Consider the following 20,602-nt stretch of genomic DNA (forward strand, 5'->3'; position numbering starts at 1 on the left):
ATATGTGAATCTCTTCTCAAATAAGTATCAGATGAGAAGAGTCGTGTAGTCCATTGTAGAGAGACAACGATTGTGTTTTGCGGTGTGGAGTGCAAACAGCCCTTCTTCCGCAGCGATACGTTTACCTTCCTCTGTTTGTAGTTTATTCGTATTAATAAAGGAAGTTATGCTGTTAGAAGTTCTCGAAGAAACTGCCTAATAGGTGCTTCCTTTTGTTTATGTGCTGCGTTATATCGGCATGTCCTCCATGTTCAATAGAAAAACTAAACGACATAATGTACATTCTACCTCAGTACTCGTGGTTTCCTTCGAGAAAGGGAACTTCTATTTCATGGTTTTCGAGAAAGACAACATTATTTTCTTCATACTAACGGACACGAGTTAGATTCACGCACAGCAAACAACAGACGAGGGTGCGCCCTAAGGCGAGCTTGCCGAACCCGTTCTTGAAACTGCCGGCTACTTCTCATTGTTGTCTGTAACAGTCCGAAGACATCGCGTCCGTTGCATCCACTGCAAATGTCATCTAAGGGTGAATAGCTAATTTACAACTACAAAGCATTGAGTGTAACGTTCTTCAACGAAAACTTGTAACATCCGCTCGTCATTTCCGCGTGGAAAGTGATTGATGCGAATCTCGAAGCTCACGCGTAAGTCACTGTCACTGAGGGTGATGACGGAAAGTTTTCTGTTCACAACTCTCCTCCTCATGTGACCAAAATAATGTTTCTTTATTCCAACTTTGCGTTCAAAACAGAGTAAGACTCATGAAAATGTAAAAAAAAAAACCATGTCTATAACGCAAAATTGACGTAAAAATAAATAAAAACGCACAAAAAGGGTACGGTTACTGCTGATTACGAAAAAACGGGACATTTGGCGTCCCCTGAATATCTTGCGGGACAAAGAACGAAAAAAGGACAGTCCTGTTAACGGGACGCCTTGTCACCCGACCTTGTCGGTAACTGGGTGATACGTTTCGGATCTCCTCACTTTGATTTGGAATATCTCAAATGCGCTGAACTGATTGATCCTGGACAATGAGATCTTTTTAATCAACGATATCGAGGCTCTAGGCAACTACTACAATTCATATTTATCTCGGTCACATGGCCGCAGTAGCGGCTAAACAAACATCGTCCAAGCTGATAATTCGTGGTCATGCAACAAGACTCACCCATATTTTTACTTAGAAGCTTGTCAATAACAAATTAAAGAGACGTTAAGAAACAATAAAACAATAGTCTTTACTTAATCGAAATAAATCATTATTAGCACTTACATGTGTTTACACTGATACATACATCCTGACAGACCAAGGACGCAAGAAGAAAAGCTAACGAAGGATTTGTCAGAAGAAGAAAGACAAATAAATTTATAAGGAATAACTGCTGTGAAGCACATCTTTACCACACATCAGGAGTGTGGAAAAGTCTGAATTGTAAAATAGGTTGTGCAAACTGTTGACATTTCGCCAAACCTATTCAGCCGCAGCCGAGACAAAGTTTTTTAATTAGTGAAGCGAGATAAGTAATCAACATCCTTAGCCGATCAGTCTTAAATTTGAAAAAGACACACTTTCTTTCGCTACTATTGCGGCTTACAACAAAGAAATGAACTACATTTCACTTCACTAATAAACGCCAGTTACAAAAATGCAGAGAGAACATTTTGCCTAAATGATAAAAAGATGATAAAACACTACCACTTTCCTCACAAGACAAAATCTTTTTACTGAATTACTCCGCGGCCATATAAGAATGAACTGCAGATTGTTCCAGAAGTGCTTCAGCAAAAGACCGCAAACTGAAATTGATAGTTCCGACTTCCGACCCTTGTTAGGAATATGTCATTCTTTGATCCAGTAGCAGTCGACGGTATGGCTGCTAATTTATTACATCAAACAGACATTAAATGATGAAATCCCATCTATTACCGAATGTACGATAGCACTGTAGATATTGTTTATTGCCAATTTACGCAGAGAGAACTTATGCTTCAATTGAAGAACGCCGCTGTCTCGTCTGCATTTCACTGGCGTATTCTACATTTTTCAGAATGAATCTATGGCTGTCGTAAACCAATTCCTGCTAGCATATGAGAAGACGTGAAGTTATATTCAAGACACTTACTCATCTAACCAGCGTGCTGGTGACAGGCATCTGTAGGTTTGATTGCACTTCTTTTGTTTTCTGTTCATAAAGTAGTTCGTTTTGAATAAGTAAGTTTGATTATTGGTTTTTGTTTTCTGATTATATTTCATTAATTCTTAGTATAATAAGTACAGTTATTTCTTTTTAAGTCGCTAATTGGTTATAAAAACTACGCAACTTGTATAACCGAAGTTTTTCACAAATATTGTGTAGATTACAGCCCGTTTTAGATAACAAGGCTACGCATTTAATAAAAACAGCAGTGAATAAATAAATAAATAAATAAATAAAAGACCAAGACCTGAACCCGGGCCTTCGCCTTTCCAATGCAATTTCCTAACCGACTCAACTATCTACACCCGACTTATTACTCCAACTGTAAGGAACACAGTTCTAGTATTAGGAAATTCCATTCTGCAATTGTTTTATTATATGAGATATTTGCATATTGACGTACGTTCTTACGCCATTTAATGTCTGATTTGTGCTCTATATCTATAATTTGGAAATGAACGCAACATATATTTAAAGGGCTATTGTAATTACATCCGCCAATGGAGCAGGGGGATGAGACTGTGCTCACTAGTACAGTAGCGTACGACAACTTGTTAGTGACACACTAACCCAACGCTGGATAGGACGCGCGGGACCCACTGTCGTGTCATCTTGGCCTCCAGTATCTCTAAACCTGATTCTATGCAACGTTTCCTTGAGTGATACATGAAGAATTGTATTTACGTTTCCCCATTTAACTTGAGGCATAAATGAGTTTACAGACAGAATAACAGGAGCGGTCATTTCTGTCGATGAATAAATGTTATACAAATTGCATGATGAATTGAGCTGTTATCTAGAAGATGTCTACTTGGCTAGTGATTAGCACGTAGAGCTTCTATATTAATTCAGGAAAAATGGATTTTTGGGTAATTTGCATTTAGCCCCTTTTTCGTAGCATACTTCGTCAATAAATATGAATGGTTAGAATAGGTCGTTTGTTGTTAATAGCCGTTTGTCTGTATGTTAGAACTCATATTGCACATTCTTATGAACAATAGGTTATGTAAAACATTTTCTTTCACTTCTTAATGCGTGCAGAATGTATCACTGAAACTTTCTCGAAAGTTAACAAGTTAAATGAACTAACGAACATCTCAAAAAATTCACAAACGTTTGCAGTAATTGTGCTAAAGCGTCTGCTGAAAGTCATTTACGGCTTATCATAATACAAGTTTTTTTAAAATAAAACTAAAAGAGTAAAACGTTTCTGAAATAAACACTACACGTTTCAACTGTACCTCAGTCGATGATATAAATATGACGAACTGTATCACCTCAGCTTCACAGGACGGTGTAGACCTGTCACAACAGGCGTGGTAAACTCAAGGGTGCCTAGTGCCTGGCGCAGCGTGTGTGCAGTCATGCATTTTTCATATGTGCTCAAGTTAAACTCTCCGGAATGCCCAGTTCAGACACTAAAAAAAATCTGCTGTTGACCCGTGTGCAGGCACCTGTTGTAAACTCGCAGTGGCGGTAACGAGGTACTCTCTGGTGGAATACAAATACGTGGAAGGACGTAGAGACTATGGGTAGCATGAACAAAGTTAACAATAAATAGAAACGACATTCCAGGAAACTGTATTAACTGAATTACGATTCATATGCGAAAGTACCGCGGTTGCAATTTTGGTGGTGGTGGTAGTTAGTGTTTAACGTCCCGTCGACAACGAGGTCATTAGAGACGGAGCGCAAGCTCGGGTTAGGGAAGGATTGGGAAGGAAATCGGCCGTGCCCTTTCAAAGGAACCATCCCGGCATTTGCCTGAAACGATTTAGGGAAATCACGGAAAACCTAAATCAGGATGGCCGGAGACGGGATTGAACCGTCGTCCTCCCGAATGCGAGTCCAGTGTGCTAACCACTGCGCCACCTCGCTCAGTTGCAATTATGATATAGATCTTTTTAGTTATATTTGAGGCAACTTTTCCGTATCAATATGTATGTTTGTTTTACTCCAACCATCTGTTTTTGTTGCTTATATGAACTATATGTTACTGATTACGGTGTTAAATCATCCACATAACCATCGAATCAATCGACTTTGGAACTGTGAGCAATGAAACAGCACACATACAAAAGATGCACTGTGCAATCCCACGATATGTTTATATTTTGTCGATCTACGGAACATAGAGATACGTGCGCCTGTCTGACACACACACACACACACACACACACACACACACACACACACACACACACACACACTCTCCAAAGCACGTCTGGCGAACATCAAGACAATTCATTGCACAAGCTTTAGATAACTAACAAACACTGAGGTTACGAAAGTCGTGGGGTACCTCGTTATATCGTGTCGGACCTCCTTTCGCCCAGTGTAGTTCAGCAACTAGACGTCACAAGGACTCTACAGGTCGTTGGAAGTCGCTGCAGAAATACTGAGTTATCCTGCCTCTACAGCCGTCCATAATTGGGAAAGTGTTAGCGCAGGATTTTGTGTGCGAACTGACCTCTCGATAATGTCCCATAAATGTTCGGGCGATCTTGGTGGCCAAATCATTCACTCGAATTGCCCAGAATTTTCTTCAAACCAAACGCAAACAGTTGTGTCAACCATAAAAATTCCATCGTTGTTTGGCTGTAAATTGTCTCCAAGTAGCCGAACATAGCCATTTCCACTCAATCATGGGTTCAGTTGGATCAACAGATCCTGATCCGTTCAGTGGGACCCGCAGACCCAGTAAATACTGTCCACACCATTATGGAGCCTCCATCCGCTCGCACAGTGCCTTGCTGACAACTTGGGTCCATGGCTTACTGGGGCCTGCGTCGCACTACAACTCTACCATCAGTTCTTACCAACTGCAATCGGCACTTATCTGAAACAGCCCACTGTTTCCAGTTGTCTAGGTTCCAACCGACATGATCACGAGCCCAGGAGAGACGCATAACGCGATGTCGCCCAGTTAACAAAAGACACTCGCTTCGGTCGTCCGCTGCCATAGAGCGCTAAGAACAAATTTCAAAGCTCCGTCCTAACGGATACGTTCATCGTACGTCCCACAGTGTCTTCTGCGGCTATTTCACCCAGTGTTGCGTCTCTGTTAGCACTGACAACTCTATGCAAACGACGCTACTCTCGATCGTTAAGTGAAGGCCGTCGGTCACTGCGTTCTACGTGGTGAGAGATAACGCATGAAATTTGGTATTTTCCGCACATCCTGATACTGTGGATCTCGAAATTCCCTAACATCTAGCTCCAACTATCATTGCGCGTTCGGAGTCTGTTAATTCCTGCCGTGCGGCCATAATCACGTCGGAAAGATTTTCATGTGATTCACCTCGGTGCAAATGACAGCATCGCCAACGCGCTTCCGTTTTATACCTAGTGTACGCAATTCTACTGCCGTCTGTATATGCGCATATCGCTACTACATGACTTTTGTCAAAAAAATGGTTCAAATGGCTCTGAGCACTATGGGACTCAACTGCTGAGGTCATAAGTCCCCTAGAACTTAGAACTACTTAAACCTAACCAACCTAAGGACAACACACACATCCATGCCCGAGGCAGGATTCGAACCTGCGACCGTAGCGGTCGCGCGGTTCCAGACTGTAGCGCCAGAACCGCTCGGCCACCAGCGGCCGGCTGACTTTTGGTACCTCACTGTAGAAGCATGTATTACACAAGCCAAATATCGACAATGTGGTAACTGCTATTAAAAATTTCTATATTTATATGTAGCTGAGAAACAAACCGCATGGTGGTTTGGAGTTCATAGATGTAGATAAAGAAATTTTAAACCGTGCGAAGTGGCGCAGTGGTTAGCATACTGGACTCGCATTCGGGAGGACGACCGTTCAATCGCGCGTCCTGCCATCCTGATTTAGTTTTTCCGTGGTTTCCCTAAATCGCTTCAGGGCACTTTGAAAGAGTACGGCCGATTTCCTTCCCCATTCTTCCCTAATCCGATAGGATCGATGACCTCGCCGTTTGGTCCCCTCCCCCAAAACAATCAATCAACTAACCAAAGAAATTTTAATTCGTGGAATAGATGCAGTTAAATAAATACTGGAAACTGGCCTAAGAGGTAAAGCAATAGCATATATGAAATTCTCTAGAAACTTCCTTCGCTGAGATATCTATGTAGTAATAGTGACATATATCTTCACTGAATTCGGTGAGGTGAATTTAAGTTGAAATTGGTAAGATTGAGATACACGCAACCTATTCTCTCCTTTTCGTAGGACGCAAGTAAATAGCACTACCTTTAGAAATAATATGAACACAACAGACAAGATATTCCCTTCAAGAAAAGATTGCTACGTCTTAATTTCAGCACTGGAGTCACAAAATTACTTTTCATGACGATTCTGCAATAACACAACGACCAAAGTTACTAGGCTACTTTTGGCAAGTAAACTAATGTTTAACTACGAGGAGCCTGCAGTAAGTAATGTAACACATTTTTCTTTAGACCAATTTCGGTTGAAACAATACTTGCTGTGGGATATCGTGGAATATTACCTCTTCATTGCCTAAACTTTCATGAAGTTCCGACAGGTAACGGCGCTATACGTAGTCTTCAAAACGACGTCTGTAGCGGAGCGGCGTTACAAGCAGAGAACTGTGATTGGATTTCTTTTGGCGGAATAATAGGGCATTGCAGATATTCGTCGGCACTTGCTGATTGTCTACTAGACCCGGCACTGAAGAAAAGCACGGTTAGTCATTAGGCGAGGCGCAACAAGGTCGCGCAAATCTGCTCAATCTCCCGTGTGCCGGGCGGCCGCGCACAGCTGTCACTCCTGTGATGTTGGAACGTGCGGACACTCTCATTCGAGGTGATCGAGGGATCGCAATGAAACAACTCGCTACTTAACTGGACGTCTCTGTTGATAGTGCTGACACACTCGTCTACCAGCTGGGCTAGTCAGAGGTGTGTGCCATCTAAGAGAAGATCACGAAGAGCAACAAAGTCTGTGCGTAGTAGATTTGGGTTACGAGGTTGATCGTGATAATTTTTGGTCGAACATCGCTACAGACGATGAAACAGGGGTCCATCACGTCCAACAGGAAACAAAGCGGCTGACCATGAAGTGGCGCCACACCATTTCTCCCTGAAGAAAACGTTCAAAGCCGCACACTCAGCCGGTACATTCATGGTGACGGTCTTCAGAGTCTGAAGGCGTTATCCTGTTTGATGTCCTCCATCATGGTGCAACAGTCAATTCAGAGGTGTATCGTGCTACCCTCAGGAAACGGAAGAAACGACTTCAGCATGTTCGTCGCCACAAAAAATGCAAAAGAACTTCTCCTTCTCCATTACAATGCAAGGCCTCACACAAGGGTGCTCATCCGAAGGAAGCTCACAAAAGTTCATTCGACTGTTACTCCATATCCAGTCTACAGCCCGGATCTCGCACCTTTCGACTTCCATCTGTTTGGCCCAATGAAGGTTGCACTCCGTGGAACCAGTACGTGGGTGATTGGGAAGTTATTTATGCAGAAAGGCGTTGTCTTCGACGTCGACCAGCATAGACATACGATGCGGGCGTACAGGCCATCCCAGAAAAGTGGCGCAATGCCGTCGCGCTCAACGGAGATTGAAATCAGTGTATATGGTGTACTGGAATCCAGAAGAAAACAAACCTGCTTCTAGAAAAAAAAGTGTTGCATTAGTTATTGAGCGCCCCTCGTATATTCGGTGTTTTTGTACTTACTACCACTTCATTGACAGATTGGTGATGCCATTTTTATTTCCTCTCTGATGCGTTACAGCAGTACACGATTAAAACTGCTTTCTTAGTTATTTTAGACGCTGCTGTTGTCAAAGATCCTTCTGAATTAGGATTTTGAGCAATTTGCGCACTGAGAACTACTAAAAATGTGACGTCCATTACGTTCTCCGTCAAATTTGTTTGTGGACAGTATTTCATTGTTCACAAACGTTGGAATCCCGCACACAGTTCTAACAAGCGCTACTAATTCAATCCGAACGTCCCGCGCATATGCAGCCGTTCACACGACAATTTAGACGGCTGCGGGAAGCATACACTGCCGACAAGTGGTGTCACACCGTTTTCAGCGATGAATCCCCAGGTTTTCTACCTCGACTGACCATTGTCAGCAAATATGACGGCACCGATGGGAGATAATTTACAAGTAGTCTGCCAGTGTTTTGGAAATCAAATACGCATGGGCATTATCTTATCGTCGTGGTGTGTAAAACATCAGATGTAACTTTAAACACCTTTGGAGTGATTCAGTGAACCCTGACCACAAAGCGGTAAGGCACAGTCATTGTATGCCCTGATTTTTTACGTCTTATGACACAGATCTGCGAGAGCATCCTTCTATAGTACAACGCTCGACCAGACACGACAAGAGTCTCTATGAGCTGTCTCCATAACACTGGTACTCCTTTGATCAGAGATATTAAGCAGTCCCTGCCTGACACGTGTGTAGGGCCAACTTGGTTTCAACTTTATTCGAGTGCCAGTATACAGAGTATGTATGATCGGTTACAATATTTGTGGCCAGCTTACTCCAGGACAGGTTAAAATTGCGCACGACAGCTATCCCAGTCGAGTCAGTACATGCGGCAGGGTCTGACATGAGTAGTGCGCTCGTAATGTCAATTTTGTCGTCCATTCACCTGATTTTGTAATCATCGAAACACACACACATACCGTCTGAGCATATGAATCTTCATTTCACTTCTTCCTCTGTTTCTAGGCATTCAACCTTTTATGTCAGTGTGTGCATGTAGGCGGTTCCACTGGACACTTTTTTTTGTCCTGTCCTCATGGACAAGAAACTCAATCCCACTTGCATCCTGGTGCCAGTCATTTTAATATTGAGACTTGGACTTACGCAATAAGTCAGTAACGGGCTCATTTTGGAGATGCCTCTGTTGAGAAAGTAAAGGTGTGGATGTCAGTATTATCTCATTTATTCAAAAAAACGCCTTGTAGGTGTTAGTTGTCAAACTCACTAAGCTACAAGTAGGATGTGGCTCAAATGGCTCTGAGCACTTAACTGCTGAGGTCATCAGTCCCCTAGAACTTAGAACTACTTAAACCTAACTAACCTAAGGACATCACACACATCCATACCCGAGGCAGGATTCGAACCTGCGACCGTAGCGGTCGCGCAGTTCCGGACTGAAGCGCCTAGCACCGCTCAGCCACTCCGACCGGCCAAGTAGGATGTAAGCAGCACCTATTTTATATATCTGGGGAAACATATACCATGTGATCAAAAGTATCCGGACACCTGGCTGAAAATGACAAGTTCGTGACGCCCTCCATCGGTAATGCTGGAATTCAATACGGTGTTGGCCCACCCTTAGCCTTGATGACAGCTTCCACTCTTGTAGGCTTGCGTTCAATCAGGTGCTGGAAGGTTTCTTGGGGAATGGCAGCCCATTTTTCACGGAGTGCTGCACTGAGGATGTCGTTCGGTGAAGCTTGGCACAAAGTCGGCGTTCCAAAACATCCAAAAGGTGTTCTACAGGATTCAGGTCAGGACTCTGTGCAGGCCAGTCCATTACAGGGATGTTATTGTCGTATAACCACTCCGCCACAGGCCGTGCGTTATGAACAGGTGCTCGATCGTGCTGAAAGATGCAATCGCCATCCCCGAATTGGTCTTCAACAGTGGGAAGCAAGAAGGTGCTTAAAACATCAATGTAGGCCTGTGCTGTGATAGTGCCACGCAACACAACAAGGGGTGCAAGCGCCCTCCATGAAAAACACGACCACACATTAACACCACCGCCTCCGAATATTACTGTTGGCACTACACAAGCTGGCAGATTACGTTCACCGGCATTCGCCACACCCACACCCTGCCATCGGATCGCCACATTGTGAACAGTGATTCTTCACTCCACACAATTTTGCACTGTTCTGTTGTCCAATGTTCACGCTCTTTACACCAAGCGAGGCGCCGTTTGGCATTTACCGACGTGATATGTGCTTATGGGCAGCCGCTCGACCATGAAATCCATGTTTTCTCACCTTCCACGAACTGTCATAGTACTTGCAGTGGATCCTGATGCAGTTTGGAATTCCTGTGTGATGGTCTGGATAGATGTCTGCGTATTACACAATACAACCCTCTTCAGCTGTCGGCGGTCTCTGTCAGTCAACAGACGAGGTCGGCCTGTACGCTTTTGTGCTGTACCTATCCCTTTACGTTTCCACTTCATTACCACATTGGAAACAGTGGAGCTAGGGATGTTTAGAAGTGTGAAAATCTCGCGTACAGACACAAGTGACACCCAAACACCTGACCACGTTCGAAGTCCGTGAGTTCCACGGAGCGCCCCATTCTGCTCTCAACGATGTCTAATTACTACTGAGGTCGCTGATATGGAGTACCTGGCAGTAGATGGCAGCACGATGCACCTAATTTGAAAAACGTATGTTTTGGGGGGGGGGGGGGTGTCCGGATACTTTTGATCACATAGTGTAAGAATTTTCAGATTTAATATGTTACATGTAGCCTATCTAGGAGAGGCGGCTAGCGCATAGGCACTTTGGAACTGCTGCACCTCAGGGCTCCACTTGAAGCTGTCAATAACATTTACTGTAATGAATCCTTTTTCCTTTAATTCTTTCTTTATACTTCTCCAATTTATAATCCTGAAACTCTATGTCAGCGCCCATCCTCGAGTTTATGAAAAGACACGAAAATCTCTGTATGGAACTGTGCACTTCAAAGTTTCTGCAGCGTGGTGTTGGGGTATTGCGCGCAGGAGTACACAGGAACCCGCGAGCGAGGTCGCGGGGGAAGGTGGTGCTGTCTTTCCTACAGTGCAGAAAGGGTAAGGAAGGAAGGTTAAAGTTTAACGTACTTTGACATCGAGGCCATTAGAGGCAGAAAACAAATTTGGACTGTTTCAAGGATGGGAAAGGAAATCGGCTGTGCCCTTTCAGAGGAACCATCCCAGTATTCGCCTGGAGCGATTTTGTGAAACCACTGAATACCTAAATATGAATGGCCGGACGCGGATTTGAGCTGCTGTCCTCCCGAATGCGAGTCCAGTGTGCTAACCACTGCGCCACCTCACTTCGTCGAAAAGGAAGAGCACACAGAGCCACTGCCGTCAGGGTACAGATAGTATACAGCTGTGAATTGATACTTCAGTCTTAAACACTGTATAGAGTTAGCTTTAACAGCTGCTTCTCGTTTATTATTGTACTAGCTGAGTACCATACTTTGCCTGAGTATATATTTATTCCAGTCTTCTACTAACTCATCATCTCCTTCCTACTCTCTCTGTCTATCTCCACCTCTCTTTCTCTCTCTCTGTCCATCTTCTCCTCCACCTCTCTCCGGCCATTTCCTGCTTCTCCTGTCCATCTTCTCGTCCCCCTCTCCCTGTTCATCTCCTTCTCTTTTTCTTTGTGTCCATCTCTTCCTCTCACTTCTCTCTGTCCATCTCCTCCTTTTCCTTTTCTTAGTTCATTTCCCCCTCTACATCTGTCTCTTCATCTCCCCTCCTCCAATCTCTCTGCCTCTCTCTTCCTTTTCTTGTCTCTGCTCATATCCTCTTCTTTCTCTTCTCCGTTCATCTCCTCCTCTGCTGTCTCTCTGTCCATTTTCCCCTTCCCTGTCCCTGTCCATTTCATCCTAGTTCTATCTGTGCCTATCTCCTCCTTTCTCCTCGGTATCTGTCCAGCTCCTTGTCCTACCTTTCTCTCCCCAAGTTATCACACACCAATACGAGGCTGGTGGTTTTTATCATACAAAAATTCTTGCCAGGCTGCAACTGATGTGTGTTCCAAATTTGACTAGTACGGTAGTCATTTATGACGTTGTATCTCCTGAAATAAATATTGTACAGTGATGAAATTTTTCTGAATATTATGTGGTATGCCCGCATCTCGTGGTCGTGCGGTAGCGTTCTCGCTTCCCACGCCCGGGTTCCCGGGTTCGATTCCCGGCGGGGTCAGGGATTTTCTCTGCCTCGTGATGGCTGGGTGTTGTGTGCTGTCCTTAGGTTAGTTAGGTTTAAGTAGTTCTAAGTTCTAGGGGACTTATGACCACAGCAGTTGAGTCCCATAGTGCTCAGAGCCATTTGAACCATTTATTATGTGGTATATGTGAATACTTCTTTGTAAAATGTATCACGAATACAGTTAGTAGTAAATTAGTAATAAATTCATTCATGTGACATTTTTACTGTACGAACAGTGAAAAAGTAGGTAGCAATATACTTTTTTTCACTATTACAGGGGATTCGTCAACGACAAAAAGTACTGTAAAGGTTTGAAATGATGTGTAGTTTCTTGCAAGTGCTCTCATTCTCAAATACTGGATGACTAAAGTATGAGCTACACTGCACTTTCATACTCAGACCCCTTCTCTTTGATGGATAGGTGGTTCTTACCCCTACAGTGATTCTTTCCACGCAATTAATGATACGTGTACCATGTTTGGTTGAAAGCGATCCAGTGATTTAGGAGGATATGTGGACCGTACGTATATACACACATACATACATACATACATTTTTATAATTTTTATGGATACTTGGATATTTTATTCGTTCCGGAACTTACGGAGAACGAATGAATGACTGGATGAATGGAATACGAATTACAGTCCAGCAGGGCGTTGCAGGTCGTTCGCAAGGATAGGAACTCTGTTTCGTACTCTTCACAGCATTTTATTCTCGTTACATAGTAGAGATGACAAAGAGGCTAACCTGAAGTATGTGTACACGATTCTGTACCAGTAAGCAAGAATTTGTGTGCAGTGCGTTCTTGAACTATGATGTTCTGCATCGGAAGATTTAAATCTAGTTCCCGGATCGCATTTTGGTTTTACAACTAAAGTATCTTGTGCTATTGTCTTGAGAAGCCTTGAGAGGCTGATCTAGTAAGGCTGCTGGTAGTGTAGACTTTTCGCCGTCCTGGCTTAGCAGTCCGTTGCCCGGAGTACACCATCTTCAAGGTTGTCTTTACCTCGCACCCTCTGCTGTTAGTCGGCTTCAACCATTTGATATTGAACTATGATTAAATGTATCTGCCTTTTTAAACTTGCCGTTATATCAGTCAAAGCAGTCAGTAGTATGAAGTTAGTAATTTTCACAATTTAAAAATGTGTATAAAATTAGTGTCAAAAAGCAAAACTAAAGTATCTGTAAATACTTAACTAGACATATATGTAAAATTAAACTTTGTGTACTTGTCAATGCTTGCTGTTGTTGCCATACGGTAAATAAAAATAAATAAATAAATGAACTAAATTATGTCTCAAACGGTTCTCTTCTAAGGATGTTAATATCTAAAGAGAGGAGGGGAGGAGCGAGGAGGAGGAGCGAGGAGGAGGAGGAGGAGGAGGAGGAGGAGGGAGGAGGATAATTTCAGTATAGGCGTTTACACCTTGTGTTTAGAAAGAAAGAATTATTGTTCCTTCGTGTAAAAAAAACTTGAATGAACAAGTGTCTTCCGTTTACCTGTGTTCTTGCATCCGACCAGCTCGAGTCTTATACAGACGGTCCTCATATGCTCACTGAAGGGCACCACTCGCACTCTGGTTGCTATCACCGGAGGTTGAAGCCGTCGCTCCACCACAGTGGTCGTGTCGCCGTTCCCCACTAGAACCTGCACATGGTGACATTAGGACAAAAATGAGCTTTTACACGTTCTAAAAGTACATTGATTACTATAGTAAACACTCTTTTGGTTGAAAAATGCATGAGGAATACCAACTATTTGCTGGTAGTATGCATACCTTAGAAAAACTAGATGAATAAATATGAAGTATTAACGAACTGCTTGACCATGAGGGACATATATGTTACTTTGGACGACTTACTATAACTTTGTTCTTGTTGTTGATACCATTCCTTTCTACAATTTGTTGCACGCCTTTGTTGAAATTCCCCATTTTGGTATTAATAAACAAACATCATTGCTCGAAAGACAGATCTTACAGTCTGCACAGTCAGTAGGATTTCTTGTTGTTACTGATTTGGGGATGCATGGTGCTCCTTCAGGGTCTTGTACGCTCCTTAACATTCTCAGTGAATCTTCTGTTTCCGGAAAATGCTTCCTTGATGCAAAGTGCTCTGCTACAAGTGAATTTCCAAGTCGCCACAAAGACCATTTCCTTCTAGTCAGTTTCCTTGCATTCCAATCACGGACAATCTAAGTCCACAAGACATATGCATTATAAGCAACAACATCAAGAATACATTAAAAAAAACCGTCATGAGCCATCTACTGTACCTGTTAGCTGATCGTACATAACTACAGCCCCTTTGGTTGACTATTATCTAAAATCATTTTTGGCTTCTTATCAACCGTCACTGTTTTCCCTGTCATGCTGGAGAGTGCTCGTAAGTACAGCATTCTTATTTCTCTCAGGAATATAATTGGCCACAGTAGTGTCATTTGTAAAGTAAAATAAAGAGCTATGAAACTCCTTGTTAGTCATAATTCGTGGAAGCTCTGGCTTATTTTTCCGTATCCTTCCTAACATTGTAAGTTTGCTTTTCAGGAGCAGCTGTCCTACATTGTATGATGCAAAAAAGTGTCACATGTTATATTCTGACTTTGAAAATCACAGGCGAGATGAGGAAATTCATTACCTGATTTTTTTTCTGGTGCCGCTCTGCTCTCCTTTCCTGTAACAATTTGGGCTTTCAGTACATATGAAGATTTGCTGTCACGAAATGTCCAGATTTTGATCCCATATTTTGCCGGTTTGCTTTAGAAGTACTGCTTGAATGAACAACGGCCTCTGAATGCTACTAATTGCTCGTCAACCTTTAAAATTTATCCTGGATTATACAGCTTAAGGAGTACTTCTAACCAATTCTGCCAGTTACTAAGAATTGCGGCAAGTTTATCATTACATCGTCTTTCCTATCTTGCGGATTTCTTATCAAATTGCGAGATACTCAATATTTTACAGAGTGTTTCAAGGGACATTGTTCCTCGAAATATGTTCCGCCCAGTATCCTTATTCCACAATTTTTTTTTGAAATCCCCATGAGATCTATATACACCCGCAAAGAATAAGAGCCTCAAATATGCGTGAAAAACATAATCATCAATGTTTGTCCATTGTTGACCATAAACTCGTTGCCCCTCAATATTTAACATCTCTGTTACCTCATTCTGAAGCGCTGTACAAAATACCATTCAAATGAGCTTGCCTACCAGGTAACTCATCGGGTGTTCTCGATTACGTTCGAAATGGGTAGGCGGCCTTGTTGTGCTGGTGGTTGCAACTTCCAGTCAACGTTCCTAGTTTTGGAAATGGGAATCTGCACACCATTTTGTACAGGCTGTGGACTTTCTTCACTGCCATCAGAAGACTCGTTTTCAGGCGCATTATCTAACTCGGAAAGTGATGCTTAGTCTGCTGAGGTATTAACTAATTCTTCCGACTCAGCATCAATCTTTGATGTAATCGCCATGACGTCGCAATTCAGACTGATCACGAATGATGGTGTTCAATCTCACAATCCAAACTGAGCAGAAACAATGTATAGCTCGAACAGTTGATAAGTGCTAATAACAAGTTCAATGTTGTAAACGAAGCGCCTTCGTTGATTTGTTGAATATGGAGAGTAAGTATGAACAATAAAAGTAATTACTACTATAAAATACAACAGAACACCAGAAGATATTTAGCATTAAAGTAATCATATGAATTTCGGGTCACTATGGCCAGAATGTTAAGTTACGTATGTAACTATTTAGGTTTATGACCAAACGACGTAAAATATTTTGAAACTTTTAAGAGCAGGAGTTATGTAGTTTGCAATTAATTGTTCATTTCTAACGTCCTGCGGCTGTGTAAGAGAAGAAAAGCGGGATGCACAAGGAAGTGTATAGTCATCCGCGATACAGTGTTCAGTGGGTTTGCGGAGTGCATAAGTAGATGTAGAAGGAACGTTGGTGACAATTAACGACAAACCCACCTCATACTGGAAACTTTAGTCAGTCCCGCGTATTACGAACAGCGATAAAAAATTAACTCTTTTCAGCACTTCTAATTAACAGTGAAACCGCGTGACGCTTTCGATTTAAATCGTTCATTCATATTTCAGAACTTAACGCTTCGATTTAATTTGTGAAAGAAAACGCAAGCTGAAAGGAACAACTGGAGCAGTGAAAGCTACAAAAGTTTCACTTCGTTCGATATCGTCTGGAAAACGGGCTCGCTCGTCATAATTAAGGGAAATGTTATTGAAATTGGAACACAATAAATAAATTCTGCGCTAAAGACATACGTTGCGTCGTCCGTCAATACGTAAGAATTTTACTATTTTATAATTGTGCGTATTAACCATGCTTACCTATATGTATTCTGATGCGCCCTCTATTTAAAAACAGTTATTAGTAACTGTACTCCTTCTTTGAGTACTGCTTTCTACCGTAGTTATCGTAACGGCCATTCAGACACCGTCAGTGTGACAGGGAATAAGAGTTGCAAGGTTAATGCGAAGCTTTTCTCTGCCTCACTCTTTTCCTCTTCCTCCGCCTTGCATAGTGCACTAAGCGATACTTCACGAGACCAAGATGCGGGCAAGAACGAGCGAATCTGTGCATTTTCTGTTAAGAAAAGAGTGACAGAGCGTAGATGTGGTAAGTTAAGATGTGCTGTAATAAGTTATAAAGTAATTCCCTCACTATTCAAAGAAATGTCAACTACTTCTTCTATTCCACTGATAATGTACTTTGAAAATGTTTCTCACTCTCTTCCCATGCAAATGCACAGGTTGTATTAGGAAGAAACTTCAAAAACATACTGCCTCACCGACACTCTTAGTTTTGTCTGCATTTTGCCCTACTAAACGAATTGGTAGTCTTCAGTTTACTAATTACGTACATCTTGATACATTTGATTTCTTCTGACGCTTTCCTGAAAACCAAAAAACCTGCTAGTGAAGCCTTGTTTGCGACGAATTTCTGCATTCCTAATTCTGTGCAAAATCGTGACTTTTTTCTTGTAACAATGGTTCATCTGTGGGAATATTTTTATCGGTGGTTAGTTTGTTAATTACACGTTCCATAGATCATTTGAACGATTCTTTTATCGAAATGATGTGGAACGTATCATTCTAAGGAGAGGCATAGATGATCAGTGTTAACATTAATGAACACATTATTATTTTTAGTCCTACTCATGCAGTTAAACGTTTTTTTTACTGGTTACCAATTTTAATTAGAAATTCGTCAATAGGATAGGAGCTGTCCAGGAGAAATGATTTTAAATAAGATTTAAAACTTGTTTCGTTACCTGTGAGACAGTTTATGTTATTGCGCAAATGATCATAAATTTTTATTGTTGCATATTGAACTCCTCTGTGTGTTTTTGTCCAATCAGTATTTTCCCTCTAAGTGAGGAGATACCCCAGAAAATTATTATTGATTGATCCGTTCCATGGAGGCTTTCCTTGTCACGAAATTCAACAGCAGTTCGGTTTATCCTGATATATCCATGTTCCACAGAACTCTGTGACCGCAATCTTTGTCTTCTTTGACCTGTTTATAATTGAACTGAGAGTAGTCATATTCACTTCGTGTTTCACTTGGCAAGTCGCCGTGTTGGAATGGACGTACAACTTTAGGTTTATCACCTAACAAATATCTTCAATTTTTCCCTTGGACATCCTGAGAACGAGATGTATGTCCTTCATCTAGGGCAATCTCGCTTACTGAGATCCTGGTACTTAAAAGGCTAAGACATATTGGAGCCTCTATCTTGTGAGTAACAGAGAGCTCAGGAGATGAAAATGATGGACACTGGCGATTAGTTGAACTTAAGTTTCCTCACATATGCAAATTCGACTGTACTGATGAAGGCATGCAATTATTTATGAAACGAATGTGAATTAACCGGAGAATATACGTTTCACACGTTTACGCTTTAGTTACCAATGTTGGCCTTGCCTTTTCTGAAAAGATTTCAAGAAATGAATAAAATTGTTTAGATGTTTTACCAGTTTGTGCATTAAGAATCTCATAACTTATTTACTGAAACACTACATCCGGGTGTGCATGGCGGTCAGACCGTGCCTTCAACCGAGAACTTAGTCACATGAATTTACCAAAAGTCTCTCGTTATCCACCAAATGGCTATAGCTCATCTCTAAATCTTTGTGGTCCCGAATGGACGTCGGTGCCTAGCAAGGCACAGGTCGTGGAGCGCCCGTACGTATATCTGTATACCAGTACGGTTCTAAAGAATGTATGGTGTTTCTAAATTAAAATTACAATGAAAACGCAGCAGAATAATCACAATTAATGCCTTTCAAAATATAATCGAGACTTCCATGTAACTTGCGTCAGTATGGCCGAACTGTAGAATTACAATTAAAAAACTAACTGGAAAATAAAAAAAGTTTATTTTGTAGAGGGAGGTTCTGTTGGATATGTCTATTATTCCTACTGTTCAGAAATGACGTGTTCTTATATATGCAACTGATACCGATATGAAGAGCGAACGTGAACGGAAAGTCATCTCATTAATCAACGGGTGAAGTAGGAAATAGATCAATATTCGATAGCCTGTTTGAGGATAACAACATTCGGCAGTTACTTGAAAGTAAGTGCAGAATTTAAATAAAAGTAAGAACCGAATGCTAGTCGTAGATTCGCACTAGGGACCTTACGGTTACACGACTTATTCTCTATACGCTCAGTTACCACCGACTTTGGTAAAACAGTCGAAGTTTTTTTATATTTAACAACTCTCTGATATCTCGAAAGCTTCAAGCCGTGTCTTTGTTGTACATGTTATTCGTCATGGAAGCAAGATAGGAGAAAATTTACACTCCCTGAATCAAGGAACAGTCTCCATTAAAAAAAAAAAAAAAAAAAGACTTCCAGCAGAAAGTTTCAGTAATAAACTCTATATTTTCAAATCTAAGATGAAGCGTTCCTTGCGGCACACACTTATTCTGTACAGGGATTCGTCACCTTATTTTACACTTTACCGGAGGAACAAAAATAAAAATTAAATGAAAAATAAAAGATTTTTTAAAAGAAGTTGTATCCGTCAGTTACCGTAGAAAACTTTTATTTTTACAACTTCAATTTCGGAATTAAGTACGTCATTAAAGGATGCGCTGCAGACGATTGTGCTTCAGCCCACGTCTAACATTAAAATCCTCCGATATGTATATGTTATCGTCGTATCCGAGCCTTATAACTGTAAGCATACAGCAACATCAAATGAGCGCAAGACTGCGTAGTAGCAAAAACGATGTAAATTACATAAAATAATACAAATGTTGGCCTACGTAACACGAATCTCAATGGGTGCAATTGTGGGAAGAACTTTCTGCTACAGATGGCGAATATCATTTTTTAAAAGTTCTATACGGCTGCTAACCCCGGCCATGAGAAGGTAATAAAAAGTAAAAGAAGACGGCGTGAGGATGGCTCCAACACAGTGTGCACAAAGAACAAAAGCCATGCGATGCTTTGATGTTTGCATGATGATCACGATGTGACGAACGCATGCGGCTTACGCTATTGCTTCTAAGTAAAATGCAAGTAAACTGAATTTCTAGAGATTGAAGACAATTTGCTAAATTTTCAGTTTCCTTCCCGTTCAACTATCCGCGAGCAGCAGGTCATTAGATACAAATAATAGTTTTAACTATAAGAGTACTAGTCCTCATTAGACACTAAGTCCACTATTTTAAATACTGCATGGTTAAAATTAAAGTGCAGCTACTCACAGAGGTTGAGTGTGGATGTAATTAGCGTATGACAATGAGACTTGGTAGATACTGTAGAGCGTTAATGAGTAACCAATTTAATCTGGAATAAAATTAGTTCCGAATTTGGCCACCAGCTACAAGCCTGGCGCTGTACAGCATCTATTCGACGTTTCCGGTGCTCATATTGAGCAGTGTGTGTAAGCAGTGGTTAATTGTAAAATCAACAGTTGTGTGACCTTTTCTGCCCACGTCCCATTCCTAAATACGAGGGCTATCCACAAAATACATTACGTTTTGGAATTAAAAATAAACAAACAATTGGAAATTTTTTTAATTGTATACAGATGAAAGCCACACTTAAATACAGTACTACTTTTCTACATAGTTGCCGTTTAAATTAAGGCACTTATCGTAGCGATGGACGAGCTTGGAAGTTTCTTCGTTGTAAAATTCGGCCGCCTGCGCCTTCAACCACGTGGTTACCTCTTCTTGAAGCTGTGCGTCGTCATCAAAACGCTGCATAGCCAACCACTTCTTCATCGCTGGGAATAAGTGGAAGTCGCTCAGTGCCAGGTCGGGACTGTACGGCGGATGAGGAAACAACTCCCACATTAAAAATTCGAGAACTTCACGAGTGGCATTTGCCGTGTGGGCCCGGGCGTTGTCGTGAATCAGCAAGATCTTTGGGCCCAACTTTCACCTGCGCTTGTTTTGTATTGTTCCTCTGAGG

General features: G+C 41.7%; 1 protein-coding gene across 1 annotated transcript in view; it reads right to left on the reverse strand.

Annotated features, from left to right (window-relative positions):
* LOC124548252 (discoidin domain-containing receptor 2-like) overlaps positions 1–20,602 on the reverse strand; it is a 939,799-nt gene that overhangs the window by 215,384 nt on the left and 703,813 nt on the right. The window contains exon 5 of the mRNA XM_047125161.1: positions 13,642–13,789. Coding sequence (XP_046981117.1) covers positions 13,642–13,789 — 148 coding nt within the window. The remainder of the gene's footprint in view (positions 1–13,641; positions 13,790–20,602) is intronic.

The sequence above is a fragment of the Schistocerca americana genome, chromosome 1, assembly GCF_021461395.2.
Source record: "Schistocerca americana isolate TAMUIC-IGC-003095 chromosome 1, iqSchAmer2.1, whole genome shotgun sequence".
In the NCBI taxonomy this organism is placed as follows: domain Eukaryota; kingdom Metazoa; phylum Arthropoda; class Insecta; order Orthoptera; family Acrididae; genus Schistocerca; species Schistocerca americana.